Raw genomic sequence first — 19,533 nt, forward strand, 5'->3', positions numbered from 1 at the left:
CAGGGCACGGAGAAAAAGTAGGTGAAGCTCCCCGTAGCTAGAAATGAACACGCCGGCGTCTGATATAATTTACCCCCCCCCCCCCCAGGTGTGTTCAGCTCGGCAGTCGACTGGCGAAGCTGAGCCAAGAGCTGAAGGAGGAGCAGGAGATGAACCGCTGTCTGAGAGCCAATCAGACGCAGCTGCAGGCCCAGCTGGCTGAGGAGAAGCGCGGCGGAAAAGAGAGCGGTGAGACGGAGGATGTTTGTTCAGTGCGGGACGAATCGGGTTAAATCTACAGCTCAAGAAAATAAAGCTCTCGCCGTCACGGGACGAATGTTGACTCTGTAAATGGGAGCTGCGATTTAGTCGCCTCAGGCAACAGAGACCTGGTGAACACAGGGGGGCGCTAAAGAGTCAGGCGTATCCGTCAGGGTGGTGGAGACCAAAAACACATGATAAAATATATTTAAACATCTGTAAGTGCCATATGATCTCTGAAAGGAAGTGATCTTCTGACGCCATGACCCGCCCACTCTGCCTATGATTGGCTGTGCATGATGATGTCATGCGAGGGTTGTTCCTCGTGTGGGGAGCAGCAGTCGAGTGGGTTGAGCATCGTTCACTCACCTTTTCCAGCACTGCACGTCTCCTCCCCTGTCATCAAAGCTTAAAGCGCCGTTGCCGTGGAAACCGTCAAGTCTGTCTGCTGTCTCCTCCCAGGCGATCTGAAGGACGTGGCGATACGAGACCTGCAGGAGCAGCTGAGAGACGTGATGTTTTACCTGGATACGCAGCAGCAGATCGATCACCTGCCTCCAGAGGCTCGCAGCGAGATCCAAGAGGGGCAGATCGACATCCCGGCCAGCTCGTCGGACGGCGCCGCGGACGGGGCGGGGGCGGGGTCCTCCTCCGGCCGGGGCAGGAGGGGTCGGGGCAGGAAGAGGAAGTAGCCTGTTTTGGTCACAATCTATTTATTTGCTCAGATTTATGTTAATCTGTGCCCAGGCTGCGATGATGCGTCTTATCCTTTTTAAAATGTGTTCGACAAAGAGAAGAAATATTTCTGATAAGAAACAGAAAACTTCTCAGGATGACAACGATAAGGGAAGACGGAAGAATCGATTCGCCGTGCTGCTTTTTCTGATGTGTGATGCCAAGTTTAAACTTTGTTTTAGTGAATTTCTGAAGCCACGCCCCGCCCACTCTGCCTCTGATTGGCTGTGCACGATGTCATACGAGGATTGTTCTTCCTGTGGGTAGCCGCTTCCGTTCAGAGGTTCAGAGTGACTTGAGTTTGTCCAAATTAAGAATAAACCGAAAGCTTTAACTGTTAGTAGCACAAATAAAGTAAATAAACAAGTACTTCAGTACTATTTTATAAAAATGGATGGATTTGGGTTTTTTTTGTTCTTGGCTTTGAGTCTCAAGTTCAGTTCTGGTTCTGACTTCCTTCAGTGTAGAAAGTGTAGGAGCTAAAATAAAGACCACCTTCCTGGTCCCTCAGGACTGATGTCTCGCGTCGGGACGCTGTCCCCTGTGACTAATCCCTCCATCACGCAACATTAACAGTTTAGATCAGCAGCTGCTTGGAAGTAAACTGGATGTAAATGCTAAAGGCCTGTCAGCTTCTATGCTAACTCGCTAACCCTGAAAACACCACATGCTGTCGGCTGGTTTTTACTTTATTATTCATTTGTTAATGGTATTTTTTGACTCCTTTTTAGCCATTTCATGTATTATCTATTATTTATGGATTATATTTTTTGTTTTTATATTACAGTGATTATGAAGTATTCAGATGTAATCTGACCTAAATAACAATACTGTGTTTTCAGTTCATTTTTATTTCCGATTATAGGAACAGTTCAGTCAAACATGAACTTTTGTCAGCATTTTTCATTCTGATAAAATACTGAAGATTTGAATTGTTTTATTTATTATTATTTAACAACAACAACAACAACAACCATAAGTATTTAAGCCGTTAGTCCAGAAATGCCAAACTGATGTGAAAAAACCTTATTGACATAAAATTGCAGCTGACATTTTCCCATAATCTCTGTGGATCTCAGTGTTTCCTAGTTTCCCACCCGCCTTTTAGCTTTATGGGACCATTTTATGTAAAGTTGTTACCTCCTCCAAGCAGGAGGAGGAGGAGGAGTCAGGGGATGGTTTAGAGCAGGAGCAGGAGGTGAGCGCTCTCTTCCTGAGCGGAGCTGCTGCTGGTTGAGGCTGGTTGAGGCTTCTCTGCTTCAAACAATGGACTGAATTTCTCCTCAGAAACTTTAGAGCCAAATGGAGGTAAGAAAGAAAGGAGATTTATTCCCTTCCTGTTTTTTTTTTTTTTTTGCTTCACCTCTTCATTCATTCTTTCCTGCACATGCTGTGCAGAACGGGGAGCCATTCAGTGCCCGTCTGCGCTGTGGAGGCAAGAACGACAGCCTGCGTCTCCTTTCTCAGATTAGAACATGTTTTTCAGGCTGATCTGGAGACGAGATTCAGGAGAGAGAGAGAGAGAGAGAGAGAGGGAGACGCTTTTAGTGTCAGGAAACAAGAAGAGTTCAGAAATGCCTGGTATGCAGCCAGTGCCTTCAGGTCCCTGCATGTGGGTCGGATGAAGAGCCAACGCAGACTCTCTTCTCCCTTGGTGCTTGAATTCTTTTGTGCTGGGTGCAGCCGATATAGTTCCTCCTTTTTTCCGTAGAAATAAAAGACACCCAGAGGAGAAGCAGCACCTGCTTTTTACGAGAAGAGAAAGCCTCCTCAAATGGGAGAGAGAATCTCAGTCGGATCTGCTGCTGTAATTAACACGTCTCGTAAAAACTGGAACCTTCACGTGTGATTTAGAGTCACATTTGTTATTTGGTTTATATCTAAAACTGGAAACATTTTTTTGTTTTTAAATCATTTAATGATTGTTAGATTATCTGTTTGCACCTCTTTATTATGTGACCAAAGTTACACGTAAACATACAATGCAAAATTCTAATCCTTTGAAAAATGTGACCTCTGACCTCTGACACACACCTACCTGAAGCTTCAGGGAATTCTGCGCCGTAGTTTTTTGTGTGACGAAGAGAAATATATTACATAAGAGAAGTAAATCTATAATTTTGCAGACTGATTATAAAACCGATTATTTCTGCAGACGATTCACAGATATTTAAACTGTTGAAATTTCACAAGACAAAATACTTCAGCGCTTGCAGAAAGTGAAACGTGAACGCAACCGCAGATGGAAGGACACGAGAGTCCGATTGGTGCAGAGGCGCGGAGTCGCGAAACGGCCAGTTCCTCAAAGAGTTGCACTTCCTTCCGTCTGTGAAAACATTTCAAAAGCATTTTCCACTTGATTTGAAGGCAAACCCAAGTCCCGCCCTGGAGCTATGAGCGCATGGGAGCATGAAGCGGCAATGATCTAGAAACGCAGCCTGATTCCATCTGATAAAACTGAAGTGTTGGATGATCTGAAGGAACAGCAGGCGGCTGCTTTCTAATAGCATCTCTTATCGCTTGTCTCTTATCCGGGTTCTGTTATAAACTGTTTTGTTAGCTCGGTACCGCCCAGATTCTACTCCGGCTGACCTCACAACAGAGTCATGAATCTGGAACAATTCTGGCATCATGTGTTCTTCGCCTTTTGACCGTTTCACACACTCCTCTTCTTACTGTCAGGGGACACCCCGCCCGTCTGGGATGTCCCTCCGACAGACATCTGTAAAACCGACGCAGCGGCGAATTCAAGAGAGGCTTTTTTGCATTTTAGTGTGAAGCGTTTTCGTGGTTCTCAGCTCAGCCGCCTCCGCTGATGCCGAGAAAGCAGATCCAACGTCCAGCAGTCCCTTCACTTCATTTATAAACACGTTGCTATTGGTGCAGGTATAAAGGTCTGATGATAAAAACAAGACGAAAGGTTTAATCTAGAGATCCGTATCCTGATTCTTCGCTCCAAACGTCACACGTTGTACATGTAGCATCCTGCTAACAGACCAAGCAGACATCACTTGGGGTGTTCCTTTGTACTTCTTAATGCATCTCCCCACCTACCTTTTCTATATAAACCTGTAATGGAGCTTGTGTGGCGCCCTCTGCTGGCAGGAGAGCTGCTGGACTCAGAGATGCTGCCGCGTTATCATATAAGCAGTAAATCGTATCAACATATTGATTGTTTAGAGGCCTCCTCTCCCTCTCCGCAGGTCAGCGACCAGGACAGCAGCGGCTCCGCCTCCCAAACGGAGGGAGAGCTGGAGATGGATGAAGAGATGGATGAAGAGATGGGTGGAGAGGTGAACGGAGAGGGAGAGGAAAAGCACGTGGACAGTTCGAGTCCCAGTCTCGCCAGTTACGCCACAACTCTGCGAGCCGTCATCCGCATCAAAATGAAGTACCAGGCGATGAAGAAGCGGCGTCAGGAGCTGGCCTGGGCCCTCACGGGGGCCCCGAAACAGGGCAGCCCCAAGATCTTCACCTTCGACTTGCCCACCCTCCGCTCCTTCCCAGCACTGTCCTCCTCAGTCCAACCGAGGAGGAAGAGGAGGAGGAAGAAACGAGTGTTGTTTCCGAACAGAAGGGGCGCCAGGGCCCCCCCGAAGCAGGAGCACAGCCGGGCCAAGTACTGCCTTTACCTGCTCTTCGCCATCGTCTTCATCCAGGTACACTCGACAAGGACAACTCTGAGTAGTACTGAGGAAGGGAGATGCGTTTAAGTACGTATGGGGAAAACAAGAATCCGTTTGCTGCTGCTAGATTAGAAGAAAACTATTAAACCCTCGATTAAATACAAAACTATTAAACCCGTCAGGGAGACATTTAAGGACCGGAGGACATTTAATTTACTTTACTATTAAATATTTACGCGCAGCTACAGCTCTGTCGGCTCACGCAGGCCCGAGAGCCTCGTAGTCAGTCCGACTGTTGTCTCTTCATCGCCATGACGGTAGTTTATTTAGCGTATTTCCTGTTTACAGCTTGCGAATGTCCGTAATAAGCAGGAATAAACTCGGACACGGACTGTTTCGCTTCCGAAGAGAAGACAAGATCCAGTAGCTGCTTATTGCGTCGCCGGGTCTCCCGCTTTAGTTTGGTTGCTTATTGTTGGATTCTATCATTTTATTTTGACTAAGACCAGTATGACGTCAGGGCTTCACCGTGCACTCAGGATCTCTGTGCTTACAGGTGTACAACGCCATCGAGAACCTGGACGACCACGTTCTCCGGTACGACCTGGACGGGCTGGAGAAGACGCTGAGGAGAGAGGTGTTCGGACAGCAGGGCGCTGTGGGGGCTCTGCTGTCCCACCTGAAGGAGTACCTGTCCACCTACGTCCACAACAAGCCCCTCGTGGTGTCCCTGCACGGCCCCACCGGCGTGGGAAAGAGCCACCTGGGACGGCTCTTAGCCGGACACTTCCGCTCCGTGGTGGGGGAGGAGCTGGTGCTGCAGTACTACGTCCTCCACCACTGTCCCCGGGAGACCGGCGCGCTGCACTGCGCCCGCAACCTCTCCGCCCTCATCTCGGACATGGTCAAACGAGCCGAGGAGGAGGAGAAGATCCCACTCTTCGTCTTTGACGAGGCGGAGCACATTCACGGGGAGATCCTGGATGCGCTGCGGCGACCTTTGTCCTCCAAACAGTCCAACGAACACCTGAACGCTATTTACCTGTTCCTGAACAGCCTGGGCCACGCACACATCACCGACCACGTGCTGCGCAACGCTTCAAGTGTCTTCATGGGAATGTCAGCGTCCGGTCACTACGGCAACATTGTCAAAGAGCTGACTCCAATATTACGCAGCACTCTGGAGACGCTTCACCCGCTGTGGGCAGAAGCCGAGGTCCTACCTCTGGGCCTTTTGGAGAAAGGTCACGTGGTCGGGTGTTTCCTGGACGAAATGACTCGAGAGGGGTTTTACCCGGATCACGCCAACATAGAGCGCCTCGCAGGCGAGATTGAATACTACCCCGAGGTAGGGGGGCGTCAATATTCCAAAACGGGCTGCAAGCAAGTGGTGGCTAAAGTCAATCTGCTGTGAAATGCTCTGCAAGACAAAACCATGAAGAAGCAGTGAACTCCAGCGTACGGCGGTGAAGCTGAGACCCAGATGTTGGGCTCTGTTGAGTGAAATGTGACGCTGCGGGGTCAATTTTGTGAAGCGATTGGTCTGCAAAGATCAATCAAACCGATGTTTGTTAGTCAGCAAAAGAGCTCTGGACGGCAAACACATAAAGGAGGCTTTCCTCTCGACTCCGGTAAGTTTTGTGTGTGTCCTACAAAACACTGATTCATAGTTGTGCACTATTACATATAATTATCAACTAAGACATTTTACATATTCTTATTTTTATTTAGGAGAACAACCACATGAGGGAGCCAATTACACACAAGGTGTAAGACCGACAGTTAATCATTTATAAAGGCGCGTAAACATCAAATGTGACTTTGCTTTCATTAAAAGCTAAAAAAAAAGGTTCCTTCTTATTACCCTGTGGATTAATATAATATGAAATTTAACAACTAGTAATGTTAATTCATCTGCTTTGGACCTGCAGGAAAGCTGCTTGAAGCTAGTTTGTATTAAAATAGATCTGTGTTGATCTATCCGTGTATTAATTACCTGTTTACATCCAAACAAATAAATATCTATAGTCAGCACAGACTTGGACTTGCATTAATGTGTAACTTTTTTGTTTATTGATGTTAATGAGCCTATTGTCTGTAATCTGTTTTTATTTTCTGGTATCTTGACATTAAAGATACCAGAACAATCCTGGAAGACTTTCATTTCGCAAAAAAAAAAGCGTTTGTCTCTTTTTAGCTAGAGGGAAATATGCATATTTAATCATATCAAACTTTTGCTTCAACTTAGGTGAGAATACGGTGTTTAGTTGTTAGCTTTTTTATTTGTGTTATCTTGGCATGAATGGAGTTTGTTCAGAAAGAATTTAATTAAATTAGCATTAGGAAGGAATATTTCTATCACAAACAATCCCCCCCCCCCCCAATGACCTTCTCAAATTATCCCTTCCACAATATTTGGACAAGAAACATCATTCAGATATTGTGTCAAATTATTTTTTTATTATTATTATAGACATTAGGGGAAAAATGTGACATGACAAAATAGTGTTGAATCACTCAGAGGACGATCGGGTGTATTTTCTGCACAGGTCTGAGGGAGCGTCGGTTGCTTTAGGACACGAGAGCGACGACAGCGATGAGTTCAGTCCCAGAGCATCACGAGGAAACGGCTGGACGTCAAGTTGAGACGCCTGTTGTCACTGAACAGCTGCGATACCACCGAGACGCTACAGGCAGAGCAGAGTACTTGCTATCTTTGAGACAGCTAGGTGAAAACAATATTGTAGAAATACAAACTATCTATATGAGCTTCCAGAGGATCCCACCATATTGATTTCACCTAACTTGACGAGTCGGAAAGCTTTTAAAGATCATTTAACAGCATCTGAAATGAAAAAGTAGTGGAAATATTCTTCCTACATTCAGTCAATTCCTTCATGAAATGCGTTGTTGGAAAACATTTATATGGGTTAAATAGTCCAAAGATGGAAACGACACAGCCAAAAAGATTTGTTTCCCCTAACTAAGCGAATATACCTTCAGCTCCGCCTCCTTTCTTTTCACTTTCACATGCTTTACGAGAGACAGAACAGCCGAATACAGAAGCTTTAATGAGCTACACGTTTACACCGACGGCTACGTCATCCAAGAGCTACAGGTAAATAAATAGCATCACGTCAAACTGATGAGAATCTACACGCAGCTTCCTCCAGGATCAACTTCTCTGCCTTTTAGCATGATGCTGAGACTCGACCGCGACTGTCAGAGACGCCCGTGAAACGAGTGAACGAGGCAGGGGGAGATGAGTGAGGGGGGGGGGGGAGGGGCTCTGTTTCTTCTTCTTCGTTGGTTGGCCTGAGATGTCTTCACGCCTCCAGCTCAAAGCTCATGCCGACTTTGTGTCCACCGGTGTTGAAGTTCTTCCCGTCGATCAGGGCTGAGAGGGTCACCTTAACGCCTGAGGAGACACGGAGACGGGAAGTTTAACGGATTTTAACGCGAGGTCGACGGAGGACGTGGTTGACGTATCTAAAATCTGATCACCCCTACCTGGTCGAAGGCTCTGGGTGTACCCAACTCCGATCAGACTGGCATTGTTCACTTTGGCCTGTGACGTAACGAGAAGCCAAACGGCAGAGGTGATTTTTCGAGTCTTCGCAGCCGCTCTGCGATCAACATCCGGAGCACACTCACCGACAGAGAGGAGTCTTTGTCCAGCTTGTACTTCGCGGCGATGCCGAAGCGGGTGTTGTTGCTGCCGGCCGTCCAGGCCAGCGTGACCGCCGTCTCCAGCTCGTCGTTCACTTTCTGGTGGATGGAGCCGCCGAACTCTGTGCCGTCGTTACTGAGAGGAGAGACGCGGCCTCAGTGACGCTCGCGCACACAAGATAATCCACGCCACTCCAAAATGCAGAACGACTCTGATCACGTCCGTTTCAAAGCGAGGGCCGACACAAAACCAGGACGACGGATAAAATACTCACACGTGAGTGTGCAGCTCGAAGTCCCCGGCCCTGCGTCCCAGCGCGAAATTGTTCTGGGCCAGTTTGGACTTGGCCGTGTCAAACGCCATCTGGTAGCCAGCCAGCCAGCCCTCGTAGCCCAACACGGCATTAGCGTGGATGATGGGACCCTCAAAGTCGACGTCACAGCCCAGGTTCACGTAGTCACGCTTGTAGCCCGTCTTCAGCTTGCCGCTCTTTTTACTGAATAATGGGTTTGAGGAGTTGAATGGTGATTCTCTAACTGTGACTTTTCAAAGTCGAAAAGTCACGGAACTCCTCAGAGACAAGTCAAAAAGCTGCTGCATGATATCACATGTAAGCTAATATGACAGATACACACAATAATATAATCTCACCCCGTGTTTGGTACAAAGGACGTATCCAAGCCAACCTTCAGTCCCTGCGTCAGCTGCAGGTAAAGATGAGGTCAAGGTTTTACTGCAGCCATTTATTCCGCTGCAACATGCCATGCGAACAAGTCAGCGCGGACGTACCTGATCCTCCACGGTGACCTCAGTAGCCAGCGTGTTGTCTGTGTTCCACTTCTGGCTGAAGCTCAGGCCCAGTTCCTTCATCTTGTATTTGGTCTCCAGGTTCCCTGAGGCCTTCCCTGTGTCCGTGTTGCTGGAGCCGGACGTGTTGAACTCCTGAAAGCAAATCATCAGCGAACCAACGTCACTCTTGGATCATTGTGGAATATCTATATTAGCAAAAAAAAAAAAACAGCCAGAGACTTTCAAAATGGAGGTGAAAATCATGTGGACAAAAGAGACGAACTTTGTAAAGTGCACTGATGGAAAATAAAGAAATGAGACAACTTTAACCTTCATCCATGCAAGACACCATTAAAACACAGAAAAACTATAAGATAAATGAACTCATGGCAAAACTGCATGAAAGAGGCATCTTAATTTTTGTTTTTAAGTGATCAATATTTTGTGTGCATCTCTCTGGCTTTGGTTCATTGTGTTTACACCTCCGGCAGCTAGATGGCGCTGCTGTTTGACACAGGAAGAAAAAAGAAACGTGAACAAAAGGCTGTTCTGCCCCGCCCCCCTTCTCTCTCTTGCCGCCAGGTGTGGGAGATAACGGAGGTGATCGGAGCCCACCTGTGAGGACTTGTGTTCTCCTGCTGGCTAGCCGGTCGCTATCATGGGCTTTTGGGGGTCTGTGGCTGTGGGGTAGTGGACGTGGGTGAGTCGGGGGTACTTTTCACGTTTCTGTCATGTAGTTTTCTTCATGTCTAAAGACACTTTAGTGGTTGATGCCACCTCCTGTATGTTTCGTACACCGTTTTGTGTTTTGCACTTCAGTGTCTTTGTCTGATCGTTGGTTGTCAAATAGTTAGTTTGTGATAGTAAAATGATAGAAAACACGCATTGTAAAGTATTGAAAGCACCAAAGCTGTAAACTAGAATATTGCTCGGACCCATGACACACCCCTCCGAATTTCATGGGAATCTATTGGATGATTTTTAATGAAATCCTGCAAAAAAAAACCCCACAAAAATAAACCGGTGAGCACATAACGCTACGGGGAAAGCTAAAGCAGATCAGTGTGTTTCAATAATCTGTCTGGGCCGCTGCATGTACCCAAAAACCCGATTTAATTGAAGGAATGTAAAAGGTCAAAGGTGCTTCAGAGGTAACGCCTGCATCTTATGAAACGTTTCGTGTTTGAAAGGTAAAATAAAGTTTAATTCATTATTCAATATCAAGTTTAATATTGGGTTTTTTTTCACTGTTTTCTGACATTTCAAAGATTGAATGATAAACTATCTGAAGTAATAAAACAATGAAGCTCTGAACTTAACATGAAAAGAAGCAGGCGACCTGGCAGAAGACGATTCTATAAAACACTGATCATGCCGTAAGAATGACTGAAGACAATAAACAAAGACGGATGATGATAGTATGTGTGTATATATATATATGTGTGTGTATATAGGGTGGATAGTGATGATGATGGCGACTACAACAATAGAAACATCAGCTCTGACGCCGATCTTACCATCTACACCAGAGCACAGGCAGTCCGGTACGGAGCGCAGCAGCATGGAGACAGAGCAGCAGTTAGGGACCGACAACGCAAATATGGAACCATGAACCCTAAAAAACCTGACCCCCCCCTGCACCAGGTCACGGGTTCAGCAGGGCTTATCTGCATCGGCACCACTGAGAAACCTCTGAGCTCCAGGTTTTAGGTCAGGTATAATGTGTGGAGTCTTTTAGCGGAGGAGAAAGCATCCAGAAATGAACACCGGGTTATAAGAGCGTCCTCACCACTCCACTCTGTGATTTGGTCTTCAGGTCCAGCTTCACGACACCGAAGCCTGGTAGAGGTCAAAAGAAGGACCAGGTTAGGAAGAGGCTAAAGCAAATCAAACAAAACACGAGAATTGGTCGTGGGGGATGTTTAGCCACTTGAATGAAGATTATTTCCCTTAAAAAATAAAAATAAAAAATAAAAAAAGTTCAATATGAAGTAGAATTTGTCTTAGCTTAGCATAACGAGCAGCCGTTTTTGGGCAGAGGTCATTCAATCGCTTCACAAAGGTTCTTCTCCATTTATTTATTTACACTAAACAAATCAATGGCGGCCTAACTCTGTTTGGGTGTGTGACTTTAGATCCGCAAGCAGATGGGACATGACATTAAAACAAAGCAAAATTTAAAATCTGGTTTATTCAGATGCTGAATAAACCTTATTATTATACTGCTAGCTCAGGAATGCCCGTACTTACTTACCGTACTTGGACCCATTTTGGACAGGCCATGCATTTCAGACTTCATGACGCATTAATAATTAGCATATTGGGCTAATATTATACTTACCATAGCCCTTGGTGAAAATATCTTTGGCAGCCTTGCCGAGGTCTGAGTATGAAGGAGGAACAGCCATTGTGCTGCGGAAGACAACGTGATCAGTGCCTCCAACTACCCGTTACGTGTTGAACAAGTCAGACGCTGTGATGGCAAAACACCAAAGTAGGTTTTACACATGCAAAGATCATTATTTTAACTGTCACGCGAGGAAAAAGCGGCAGCAGAAGGGAACGAGCTGTACATGTGAGGGGAAAGCTGAAGTTGAAAGCCCCTCAGATATTTAATTTAATCCTATATGAGAGGACAAATGTCCTCACAATTACGTGTCGTAGCTAACTAAGGAGCTGTTCAAGTATCAGAATAAAATACTCCAAACAGCTCAAGATTGTTCTGATAATGATACTGTTATAGCAGATAATGATACTGTTATGACAGATAATAATACTGTTATAACAGTGTTATTAGTGCAGCTCGTGTCGGGTCTCTGTAGTGCTCGATAACAAAACGTCCTACTTGACTCGTCTTGCGTTTAGGACAAAGGACAGCAGATGGGCCAGTCCGGGGGGGGGGGGGGGTCACAGATAACTAGCATAGCTGCTGTAGGTTGCTGCAGTAACAAGCTAGCTAACTAGCAAGAAAACAATAAGGCTATATAACCACTAAATAGGAATCCGTCTGTGGCTCCGTGCATATCACAACTAGCAGCTAGCTAGACCCAAATCCAGGTGAAGTTGCTAAAAGCTGAGCTAGCGTGACAGCAATGGATGGCTGCGGTGTGAAACGGGGATCGAATGACTTAAATGCACACCACAAGGCTAGATATCATTAGATAATAGACTCACCGTTAGCTTTGCAGGTTTGCTCTGTGGTTAACCTCTCCAAGGTTAGCCACAGAGCAAATACCGCAGTTGTGCGGTCATTATCAAATTTAAGTAATTATGAATATAACTGGTATATTTGCGCGTAATTCGCATAGCTCGTGCTTCTTACCAGTGCAAGTGTGTTCGGTAGTGAAGCCTGGATCCTCCCTGTCGTGATGCTCCTGGCTGGGGTTGACAGCTAGCTTACTTTAGCAGGGAGCACTAGGGCACAATGAAGGAGACAAATCGCGCATGCGCAGTAAGAGTACGGTAACTCAAAGAGTCGTTCAATAAACAAGCGATAAATCTTCGACTTTTACAGGACCGAGAAGCGTTTAGTTGATCACTATCAAACAGAAACTAATCAATAAACGCCTTTCAGGAATAGATAATTGTTTTTAAATATTTTGCATGAACCTATTGATCATCAGGGCCAAGCTTAGTGGCGTCTGACTTCCATCCTCAGCACCCTTCTACCGATATAGTCCGTGTCTCTCCTCTGGACATGTCCAAACCATCCGGGTGTATAATACCGCCCCCTACTGGCAGGTGTCGGAAAAACTGATTGTTCCAGTCCACCTTAAACGTTTTGAACAAACATGGCGTTCCTGCACGCCCCGGTGGGGGGTATCGATCCTTGCCCCGCCCTGGATGAAGGCAACTTCACTGTGAAAAGTACACAAACATTAACTTTTCAGGTCCAATGGTCAAAGTTTGCGCTGCGACTCCAGCACGAAGCACCTGGGACTGCGCGAGAACCGACTGCTGCTGGCTGTGTGTGTGTGTGTGTGTGCACGCGCAACAACCGAGCGCATCCGGATTGACTTTAGAGAAAGTTAGCCTGTTGTATCGCAGCTATTATGTCTGATCGAGCTAAACTTGTGAGCCCGTTCCACAGACCCCGGTGTCTGGCCGCCGCCGCCGCTGCTCCGGCGGGGAAAGCGAAACTCACGCACCCCGGGAAGGCCATCCTGGCAGGTAAGACGAGTCACCGGCGGTGTTTAAACTTAAATAACGGAGGCTGTTTAATTATCAGATAAATGTTAGATCATCCATTAGAATATTGGATGAAACGGGCCCAAGGGGCGACGTGCATGCGTCACTTTTTATTATCTCTGTGCCAAAGACGTCTTTTAGTCGCTCGGCCCACGTGCATGTCATAACTGTGACGTCACGGTATGCGGTCGGTTTAAACTGATAAAAGGCTGATTGTGGAAAGAAAATATAATATTTAGGAAAGGGGGGGGGGGGGGAAAGATGCATTGCTCAATTCCGATGTTTTTACTTTTCGGGTTTGGTTCTTTTGATGTTACCGGTGACCTCCGGTGACCCCTGGGGAGACGCGCAGAATCACACACGTCACCGTCAAAAACAAACAAACACGGTGTTCGTGACGCGCCTTCCTTAATGTGGGCGTGGTCAAACGAATCAAAGGAATAATCGTGACTTGGTGAATTTGTGCACACACTGCTTTGTCAGGGTGACTCCTGGGCCTCTGTGTTGCCACCATGGAAGTACTGGGCCAACAGAAACCAGTTCCACAAAAGGCCCTAAAGAATTTGTTCTGCTGAACTTGAACGGTTCCGACGAAGATCCGCTGCACCGAACATCTCGCATTGTGTCACACATGATGATGATGATGATGATGGTGGTAGGGTTACTTGTTGACTGACGACAATCAGAGTTCATGTCGATCATGGTTCTTCGTAAAGTCCTGGCACACAGCGAAAGGTCCGAACTCCAGCGTCTCCGTGCCGGGCTGTGATTGGTCGGGTGTCGGGTCCGCCCCTCCGCTGAGTGTATTTGTAGTTTCTGCAGGATTTAAGAGTAGCCTCCCTCCTTGGTGGCATTCATTGCTCTTTGTAATGAAACGTTGCAGTGACGCTCTGTCCCGGAACCGTGGCCCGACTCGACTGTCCCTCCCAACTGCCTGTTCATGACTGGCCACCAATGTGGGACTTGATAAACTGGTTATTTGTGTCTTTGCAGCCTGAACACCAGGACGTAAATGAGGTATTACACAGAGGCTTGATGACGTTGACTGTGTGGACTACTACTACTACTACTACTACTACTACTGCTACTACTGCACATTCGGCTTGTCCTCCCCAATACCAGCCACTCTCATGTCCTCCCTCACTACGTCCATGTCTCTTCTCCTGGGTCATCCTCTAGCCCTGTTCCCTGGCAGCTCCATCCTCAGCATCCTTCTACTGATATAGTCCCCGTCTCTCCTCTGGACATGTCCAAACCATCAAAGTCTGTCCTCTCTGAACTTGTCTCCAAAACATCTAACCTTCACCGTCCCTCTTATTGTCTCATTTCTAATCCTGTCCAACCTGGTCACTCCCAAGGAGAACCTCAGCATCTTCATCTCCTCCACTTCTAGCTCCGCCTCCTGTCTTTGTCTCTCAGCCGTCCATCATGGCTGACATCACCGCTGTCTTGTAGACCTTTCCCTATCCTCCCATTCAAGATTCAAGATACTTTATTGTCATTATGCGAGCATAATAAAATCGTGAGAAGGCCCACGCATGCTCACCTTCATTCCTCTCTGTTCTAGAGCAGACCTCCACTTCTCTAAATTCTCCTCTACCTGCTCTCAATGCAGATCAATGTCATCTGCGAACATCATATTCCTGTCTCACCTCATCTGTTCGTCTGTCCTTGAGTGACAGCTTCACGAATGCCTGGGCTGGGTGTGTCGCTCACTGCCAGCGCTCCGTTTCAGTTGAAGCACGCGGCTGAAAGTCGAATAACCTGTCGGAGGCGTGTCGAAGGTTTTCTGGTTTCCAATGGAGCGTTTGCGTCATCGGAGGAAGAGGTTTCTGTTTGACAGCCTCCAGCGTTGGTGACACGCCGCCCCCCGGAAGTCAGGCCAGTGGGCGTGGCTGTAGGCGGATCCCGCTGAGATCAGCTGAGCCAATCGGCGCTGGGCTGCGTGTTTGGCTCTTGAACTGCTGATGTACAACAACAAGTGTTTTAAGGTGGAACCAGACACTGACGTCAGACGGGAAACTTTCTCCTCCCTCTGAGTATTTCTGACAATTGTTGAAAGGGAGAACTCCTGACCTGTATTTATTGTTTGATGTATTTTTACTTTGTCTTATCACCCCATCTTTCCTATTTATTGTATGCTTTTTTTTAGCGTTTACCTGCGTCCGTCGGTTTGTTTGTTGGTTTCTCTGCAAGATTATGGCAAAAAGCAAACAAACTACTGGCCATATTTCCATGAGGTGTGTTTCTTTTTCCTGTTAAACTTTGTGGAGATGTTTGGTTACACATCGTAACCTCAGGTTCTATGAGTATTACGGCAGTACTCCAAGAGCTGTTGGAAAAGAAAATGTCCCTTCTTGTAATTGAAATCAGTTTTTGCTCACTTGATTTTGTAATGTTTTTTTTTATGTCAGGAGGGCTAGCTGGAGGCATAGAGATCTGCATCACCTTCCCAACAGAGTATGTAAAAACGCAGCTGCAGCTCGACGAGAAGGCAAATCCTCCCAAATACAGAGGCGGCGGTGAGTTTGAACTTCATCCTGCACTTCTGTTGTTGTCAGATTTTTTTTGTTATGCAGTTGCGCTCCGTGGCAGATTGTAACTGGGATCAGTTTTCTGTTTTCCGCCCTCTTTCAGTTGACTGTGTGAAGCAGACGGTGAACAGTCATGGGGTCAGGGGCCTTTACAGAGGTCTAAGCTCGCTGGTCTATGGTTCTATTCCTAAAGCAGCTGTTAGGTAACCCTTCAGCCTCACACATACTTCCTGTTTTGTGCCATTTGGCTTTTAGGTTTTACGAAACAAGCAGTTCAAAAGGATTGGTTCTAATGTACATTTAAAAATTTCTGACGTGTGTTATGAAAAATGCTCTAAATTGGGGCAGTCCCACAGGATTAATAAATTTGTTTTACGTTAAGACATGAATGTTTTATGGTTCTTGTCCAGATTTGGGATGTTTGAGTACCTCAGTAATAAGATGCGTGATGAAAATGGGAAACTAGACAGCAAGAGAGGATTCCTGTGTGGCCTCGGGGCCGGAGTTGCAGAAGCGGTGGTTGTCGTCTGTCCTATGGAGACAGTTAAGGTAAGAAAAAAAAGACAGCATTATTACACATGCATGAATTTATGGCTTGCTTATTTGTGTCACGAGGATTTTCTGCTTGTCACTAATGTCGTTTTAAGATTAGTGATGAAATTTTACAGCAGATATTTCCTTATTGCTGATTCGTGTCGCCATCCAAAATGTTTATGGGGATTGAGTGGATGCATGATGGACTTTATTTAGCTGGAACACCTCATCCCCAATAAGGGCTATGAGTGTCCACTGACATTTGGCTATTATGTTTTACATTAAATCATTTCAAGCCAGAACTACTTTCTCACTGTATCACGCCGCAGAAGGAAACCAAGCATCAGTTCTCATCTGTAATTGGATGGATTTAAAGTCACGGCAGTTTAGATACCGACAGGCTTGTTACTCTGCCGGGACCGAATCGACCTGTCTCACATGTTTATGATAATCCTGGGTTCATTTTAGGTGAAATTCATCCACGATCAGACGTCGGCAAACCCAAAATACAAAGGATTCTTCCATGGCGTGAGGGAGATAGTTAGAACTCAAGGTAAGGCGGGGGGATTAATTTGTGTTTTGCTGCCACCTACTGGTCCAAACCGCACTACATGATCATTTTAGCAACCCGCATGGATTTTGTACGATATTTTTTGGCTTTGCCGAGACACAATCTTCCTTTTCTTGCATTATAAAAAGTGGATGAATGCGTTTGACTCTGGGCGCAGTGACCGCTTTGCTTTTTTTGTGCCTGACGATATCGTCGTGTTGTCAGGACTGAAGGGGACGTATCAAGGCCTGACAGCTACCGTATTGAAGCAAGGCTCGAACCAGGCCATCCGTTTCTATGTCATGACATCACTGAGGAACTGGTACAAAGGTGTGTGTGAGTCGGTGCATATAATATCCACACTTGGCAAATGAAAATGGTAATTTCTTGTTTTTTTTGTTTGTTTTTTTTGCTTTTCCTGAAATGTCAAGGTGACAACCCGAACAAGTCCATCAACCCTGTGATAACTGGGCTGTTTGGAGCCTTCGCTGGTGCTGCCAGCGTGCTCGGAAACACTCCCCTGGATGTCATTAAGACCAGAATGCAGGTTGGTTGAATGGTCACGTCTCGGCATGTCAGAAACGTAACACTGAGGAGTGTAACTCACACGCATGTCCGTGATTTAACAGGGTCTTGAAGCCCACAAATACAAAGGCACGGTGGACTGCGCCTTACAGATCATGAAGCACGAGGGGCCATTGGCGTAAGTCCACGGGCAGTGTTCTAATAGTTGCTATGGAAATATGACATCCGGCGGCATGAAGGGTCAAATCACAGTTTGCCTGGTTGCCTCCAGAAATAAAGATCTGACAGTTTGTGCATTCAAAGGGACTTCCTGTGGTTGCGGTGCAAGTTGTCGAACCAGAAAGTCGATAATGCTGATCATAGTCATAATCTTTCCTTCGTATACATATTAAAGAAGCAGCACGGTAAATTGTTGCATTTAAAGGCAGCTAGAGTTCTGTGATAACGTAATTTTAAATAACCTTTACATTTACAAATGTCGAATGCATGTGGAACCTTTTAGGATGCTTGTTCATTCGCTCTCTTTGTCCCATTCAGGTTCTATAAAGGGACCGTCCCTCGACTGTGTCGGGTGTGTTTGGACGTTGCCATAGTCTTTGTTATCTATGAGGAAGTTGTGAAGGTCCTGAACATTGTCTGGAAGACGGATTGAAACGGACACCCTGGTGCTACATAAGGAGTCCCGACCCAATAATCGCCGTCAACCCGGGTTCAAAGTCTACCTCTGATTTCCAGGAGGAAAGTAAAGGAGTGTTCGACTCTTGATTTCACTTTTAACAGTTATTTCAGGTAGAAGCGTGACCTGCATGAAGAAAGGCTCCAGTTTGCAGAGTCGATGCTCTTTTATTTTCCCCAAATTCCAGGGATGGGGGGGGGGGGATTTCCTTAAGGGCTCAGGAAAAGGAGCAGGGGGGGGGGTGGTATTTGGGTCTGACTGACGATGGTGGGAAAGTGTTTTGAATTCAGTGATAAAAAAAACAAAACATATTTACTTACTGAAAACCCAAAATCGCCCCCAGCATAATGTGATTCTGAAAAAAATTATACTTGAAATGTGCCATTTTATCAGAAAGCCAACATTTAAAAAGCCTTTTATATGCAAGTGTTTTTTTATGTTGTTCTGGAACAATATTTCATCAGTACCTCTTAAAATGATCACCATCCAGGTGTCGCGCAACAGAAACTGCAGTTAACAGTGAAAATGCCTTAAACCATAGTAATAGTGAAATTTACGCACACGCACACACACAGCTTAGACAACTCACAGAAAATCACATCCACACCACACGATGTTCACTTTCACATCAGCTGATTTAGAATACTGCATCTTATACAAAGTGCCTTTTTGTTTTAGGTGATTCATAATGATATCCTCTGAGATTAGGAATGATTGAATGTTGCATGTACTTAATCGTCACCACAGATTGCTTAAATTGCATATTCAGCTGCAAACACTGTTCCGGGGACTTTGGGATCATTGTAACTGTTATTTTCGTTAAGTTTTAAAGTTTTAGAGTTTTAAATTGCCTGAATTTCATAGTCTGTTTAAAAAAAAAAATCTATTAATAGTGCCTGCCTCCTCAGTCCATGGGGGGCGAGTGTTTGAAGAAGCTTTTGGCTTTTGCAGAGTTTTGGATTCTGTTTTTATTTTGTTTGATTGTAAAAATAATTGATTTGGGTTAGGTTATTTTCTGCACCCTGATGACCCACAGTGCCAACTGGAGTTTTTAGACTGTAAGGCTGACAGTTTACATGCAATGCTATTAATTTTCCTACAATTGTTTACATTGCGCCTGACCTTTTTCAGCGTCGACCTGTGTCGTAAAGCTACTTAAATATTTTACAAAAAATAGCGAGAGTTAAAACCAGGTATTGTGCCTTCAGTCTAATTTACTGTAAACATGTATAGCCATTAATAAACATTGGATCAGACTGTCGACTTTGTTGTGTTCATTTCAACTCGTCAGCATATCTTTGCGAACAATACCTTTCAATTCTATAAGCTTTTACGCACATATCAACCATCATAAAGTATTTATGCGTTCAATCCTATGCTTTAACATTTTGTGTTTATCCTTTATTGGATGCCTGAAGGCTGATAATTTGGAAACGATGCAGCGGAGCGTCCCATTTAGACAAAAT

At 45.7% G+C, this 19,533-nt stretch overlaps 4 protein-coding genes across 4 annotated transcripts in view; 3 read left to right on the top strand and 1 right to left on the bottom strand.

Annotated features, from left to right (window-relative positions):
* The window catches only part of brap (BRCA1 associated protein), a 1,578-nt gene extending 204 nt beyond the window's left edge, over positions 1–1,374 (top strand). Inside the window, exons 2-4 of the mRNA XM_068753151.1 lie at positions 4–17; positions 89–228; positions 703–1,374. Coding sequence (XP_068609252.1) covers positions 4–17; positions 89–228; positions 703–932 — 384 coding nt within the window. The 3' untranslated portion in view covers positions 933–1,374. The remainder of the gene's footprint in view (positions 1–3; positions 18–88; positions 229–702) is intronic.
* A 903-nt stretch (positions 1,375–2,277) lies between these two features.
* On the top strand, positions 2,278–6,628 carry tor4aa (torsin family 4, member Aa). The gene is made up of 3 exons (XM_068753153.1): positions 2,278–2,283; positions 4,179–4,634; positions 5,158–6,628. Exons 1-3 carry the CDS (start codon positions 2,278–2,280, stop codon positions 6,013–6,015), a joined length of 1,320 nt encoding a protein of 439 aa, XP_068609254.1. The 3' UTR covers positions 6,016–6,628.
* Positions 6,629–7,041: 413 nt separating this feature from the next.
* On the bottom strand, positions 7,042–12,510 carry zgc:56235 (Voltage-dependent anion-selective channel protein 2-like). The gene is made up of 9 exons (XM_068753307.1): positions 12,383–12,510; positions 11,402–11,472; positions 10,850–10,899; positions 9,061–9,213; positions 8,923–8,975; positions 8,546–8,767; positions 8,256–8,406; positions 8,112–8,169; positions 7,042–8,019 (listed from the first exon to the last, which is right to left on the bottom strand). The coding sequence occupies exons 2-9, from the start codon at positions 11,466–11,468 to the stop codon at positions 7,928–7,930; spliced, it is 846 nt and encodes a 281-aa protein (XP_068609408.1). The 5' UTR covers positions 11,469–11,472; positions 12,383–12,510; the 3' UTR covers positions 7,042–7,927.
* A 595-nt stretch (positions 12,511–13,105) lies between these two features.
* slc25a1b (slc25a1 solute carrier family 25 member 1b) lies at positions 13,106–18,250 on the top strand. The gene is made up of 9 exons (XM_068753306.1): positions 13,106–13,230; positions 15,663–15,770; positions 15,886–15,985; positions 16,193–16,331; positions 16,785–16,869; positions 17,092–17,196; positions 17,298–17,413; positions 17,496–17,569; positions 17,929–18,250. The coding sequence occupies exons 1-9, from the start codon at positions 13,113–13,115 to the stop codon at positions 18,041–18,043; spliced, it is 960 nt and encodes a 319-aa protein (XP_068609407.1). The 5' UTR covers positions 13,106–13,112; the 3' UTR covers positions 18,044–18,250.
* The last annotated feature ends 1,283 nt before the right edge of the window (positions 18,251–19,533 follow it).

This window comes from Brachionichthys hirsutus, chromosome 19 (assembly GCF_040956055.1).
Source record: "Brachionichthys hirsutus isolate HB-005 chromosome 19, CSIRO-AGI_Bhir_v1, whole genome shotgun sequence".
Classification (NCBI taxonomy): Eukaryota; Metazoa; Chordata; class Actinopteri; order Lophiiformes; family Brachionichthyidae; genus Brachionichthys; species Brachionichthys hirsutus.

Excerpts from the sequence above, each read along its gene's own strand:
- tor4aa (XM_068753153.1), top strand. Across the intron at positions 4,635-5,157 it reads TCGCCATCGTCTTCATCCAG|GTGTACAACGCCATCGAGAA; the intron begins GTACACTCGACA and ends CTGTGCTTACAG.
- zgc:56235 (XM_068753307.1), bottom strand. The coding sequence starts at position 11,468 with ATGGCTGTTCCTCCTTCATACTCAGACCTCGGCAAGGCTGCCAAAGAT. Across the intron at positions 9,214-10,849 it reads CCAAATCACAGAGTGGAGTG|GAGTTCAACACGTCCGGCTC; the intron begins GTGAGGACGCTC and ends ATTTGCTTTCAG. Across the intron at positions 8,170-8,255 it reads ACAAAGACTCCTCTCTGTCG|GCCAAAGTGAACAATGCCAG; the intron begins GTGAGTGTGCTC and ends GTTACGTCACAG.
- slc25a1b (XM_068753306.1), top strand. The coding sequence starts at position 13,113 with ATGTCTGATCGAGCTAAACTTGTGAGCCCGTTCCACAGACCCCGGTGT. Across the intron at positions 15,771-15,885 it reads TCCCAAATACAGAGGCGGCG|TTGACTGTGTGAAGCAGACG; the intron begins GTGAGTTTGAAC and ends GCCCTCTTTCAG. Across the intron at positions 17,570-17,928 it reads AAGCACGAGGGGCCATTGGC|GTTCTATAAAGGGACCGTCC; the intron begins GTAAGTCCACGG and ends TGTCCCATTCAG.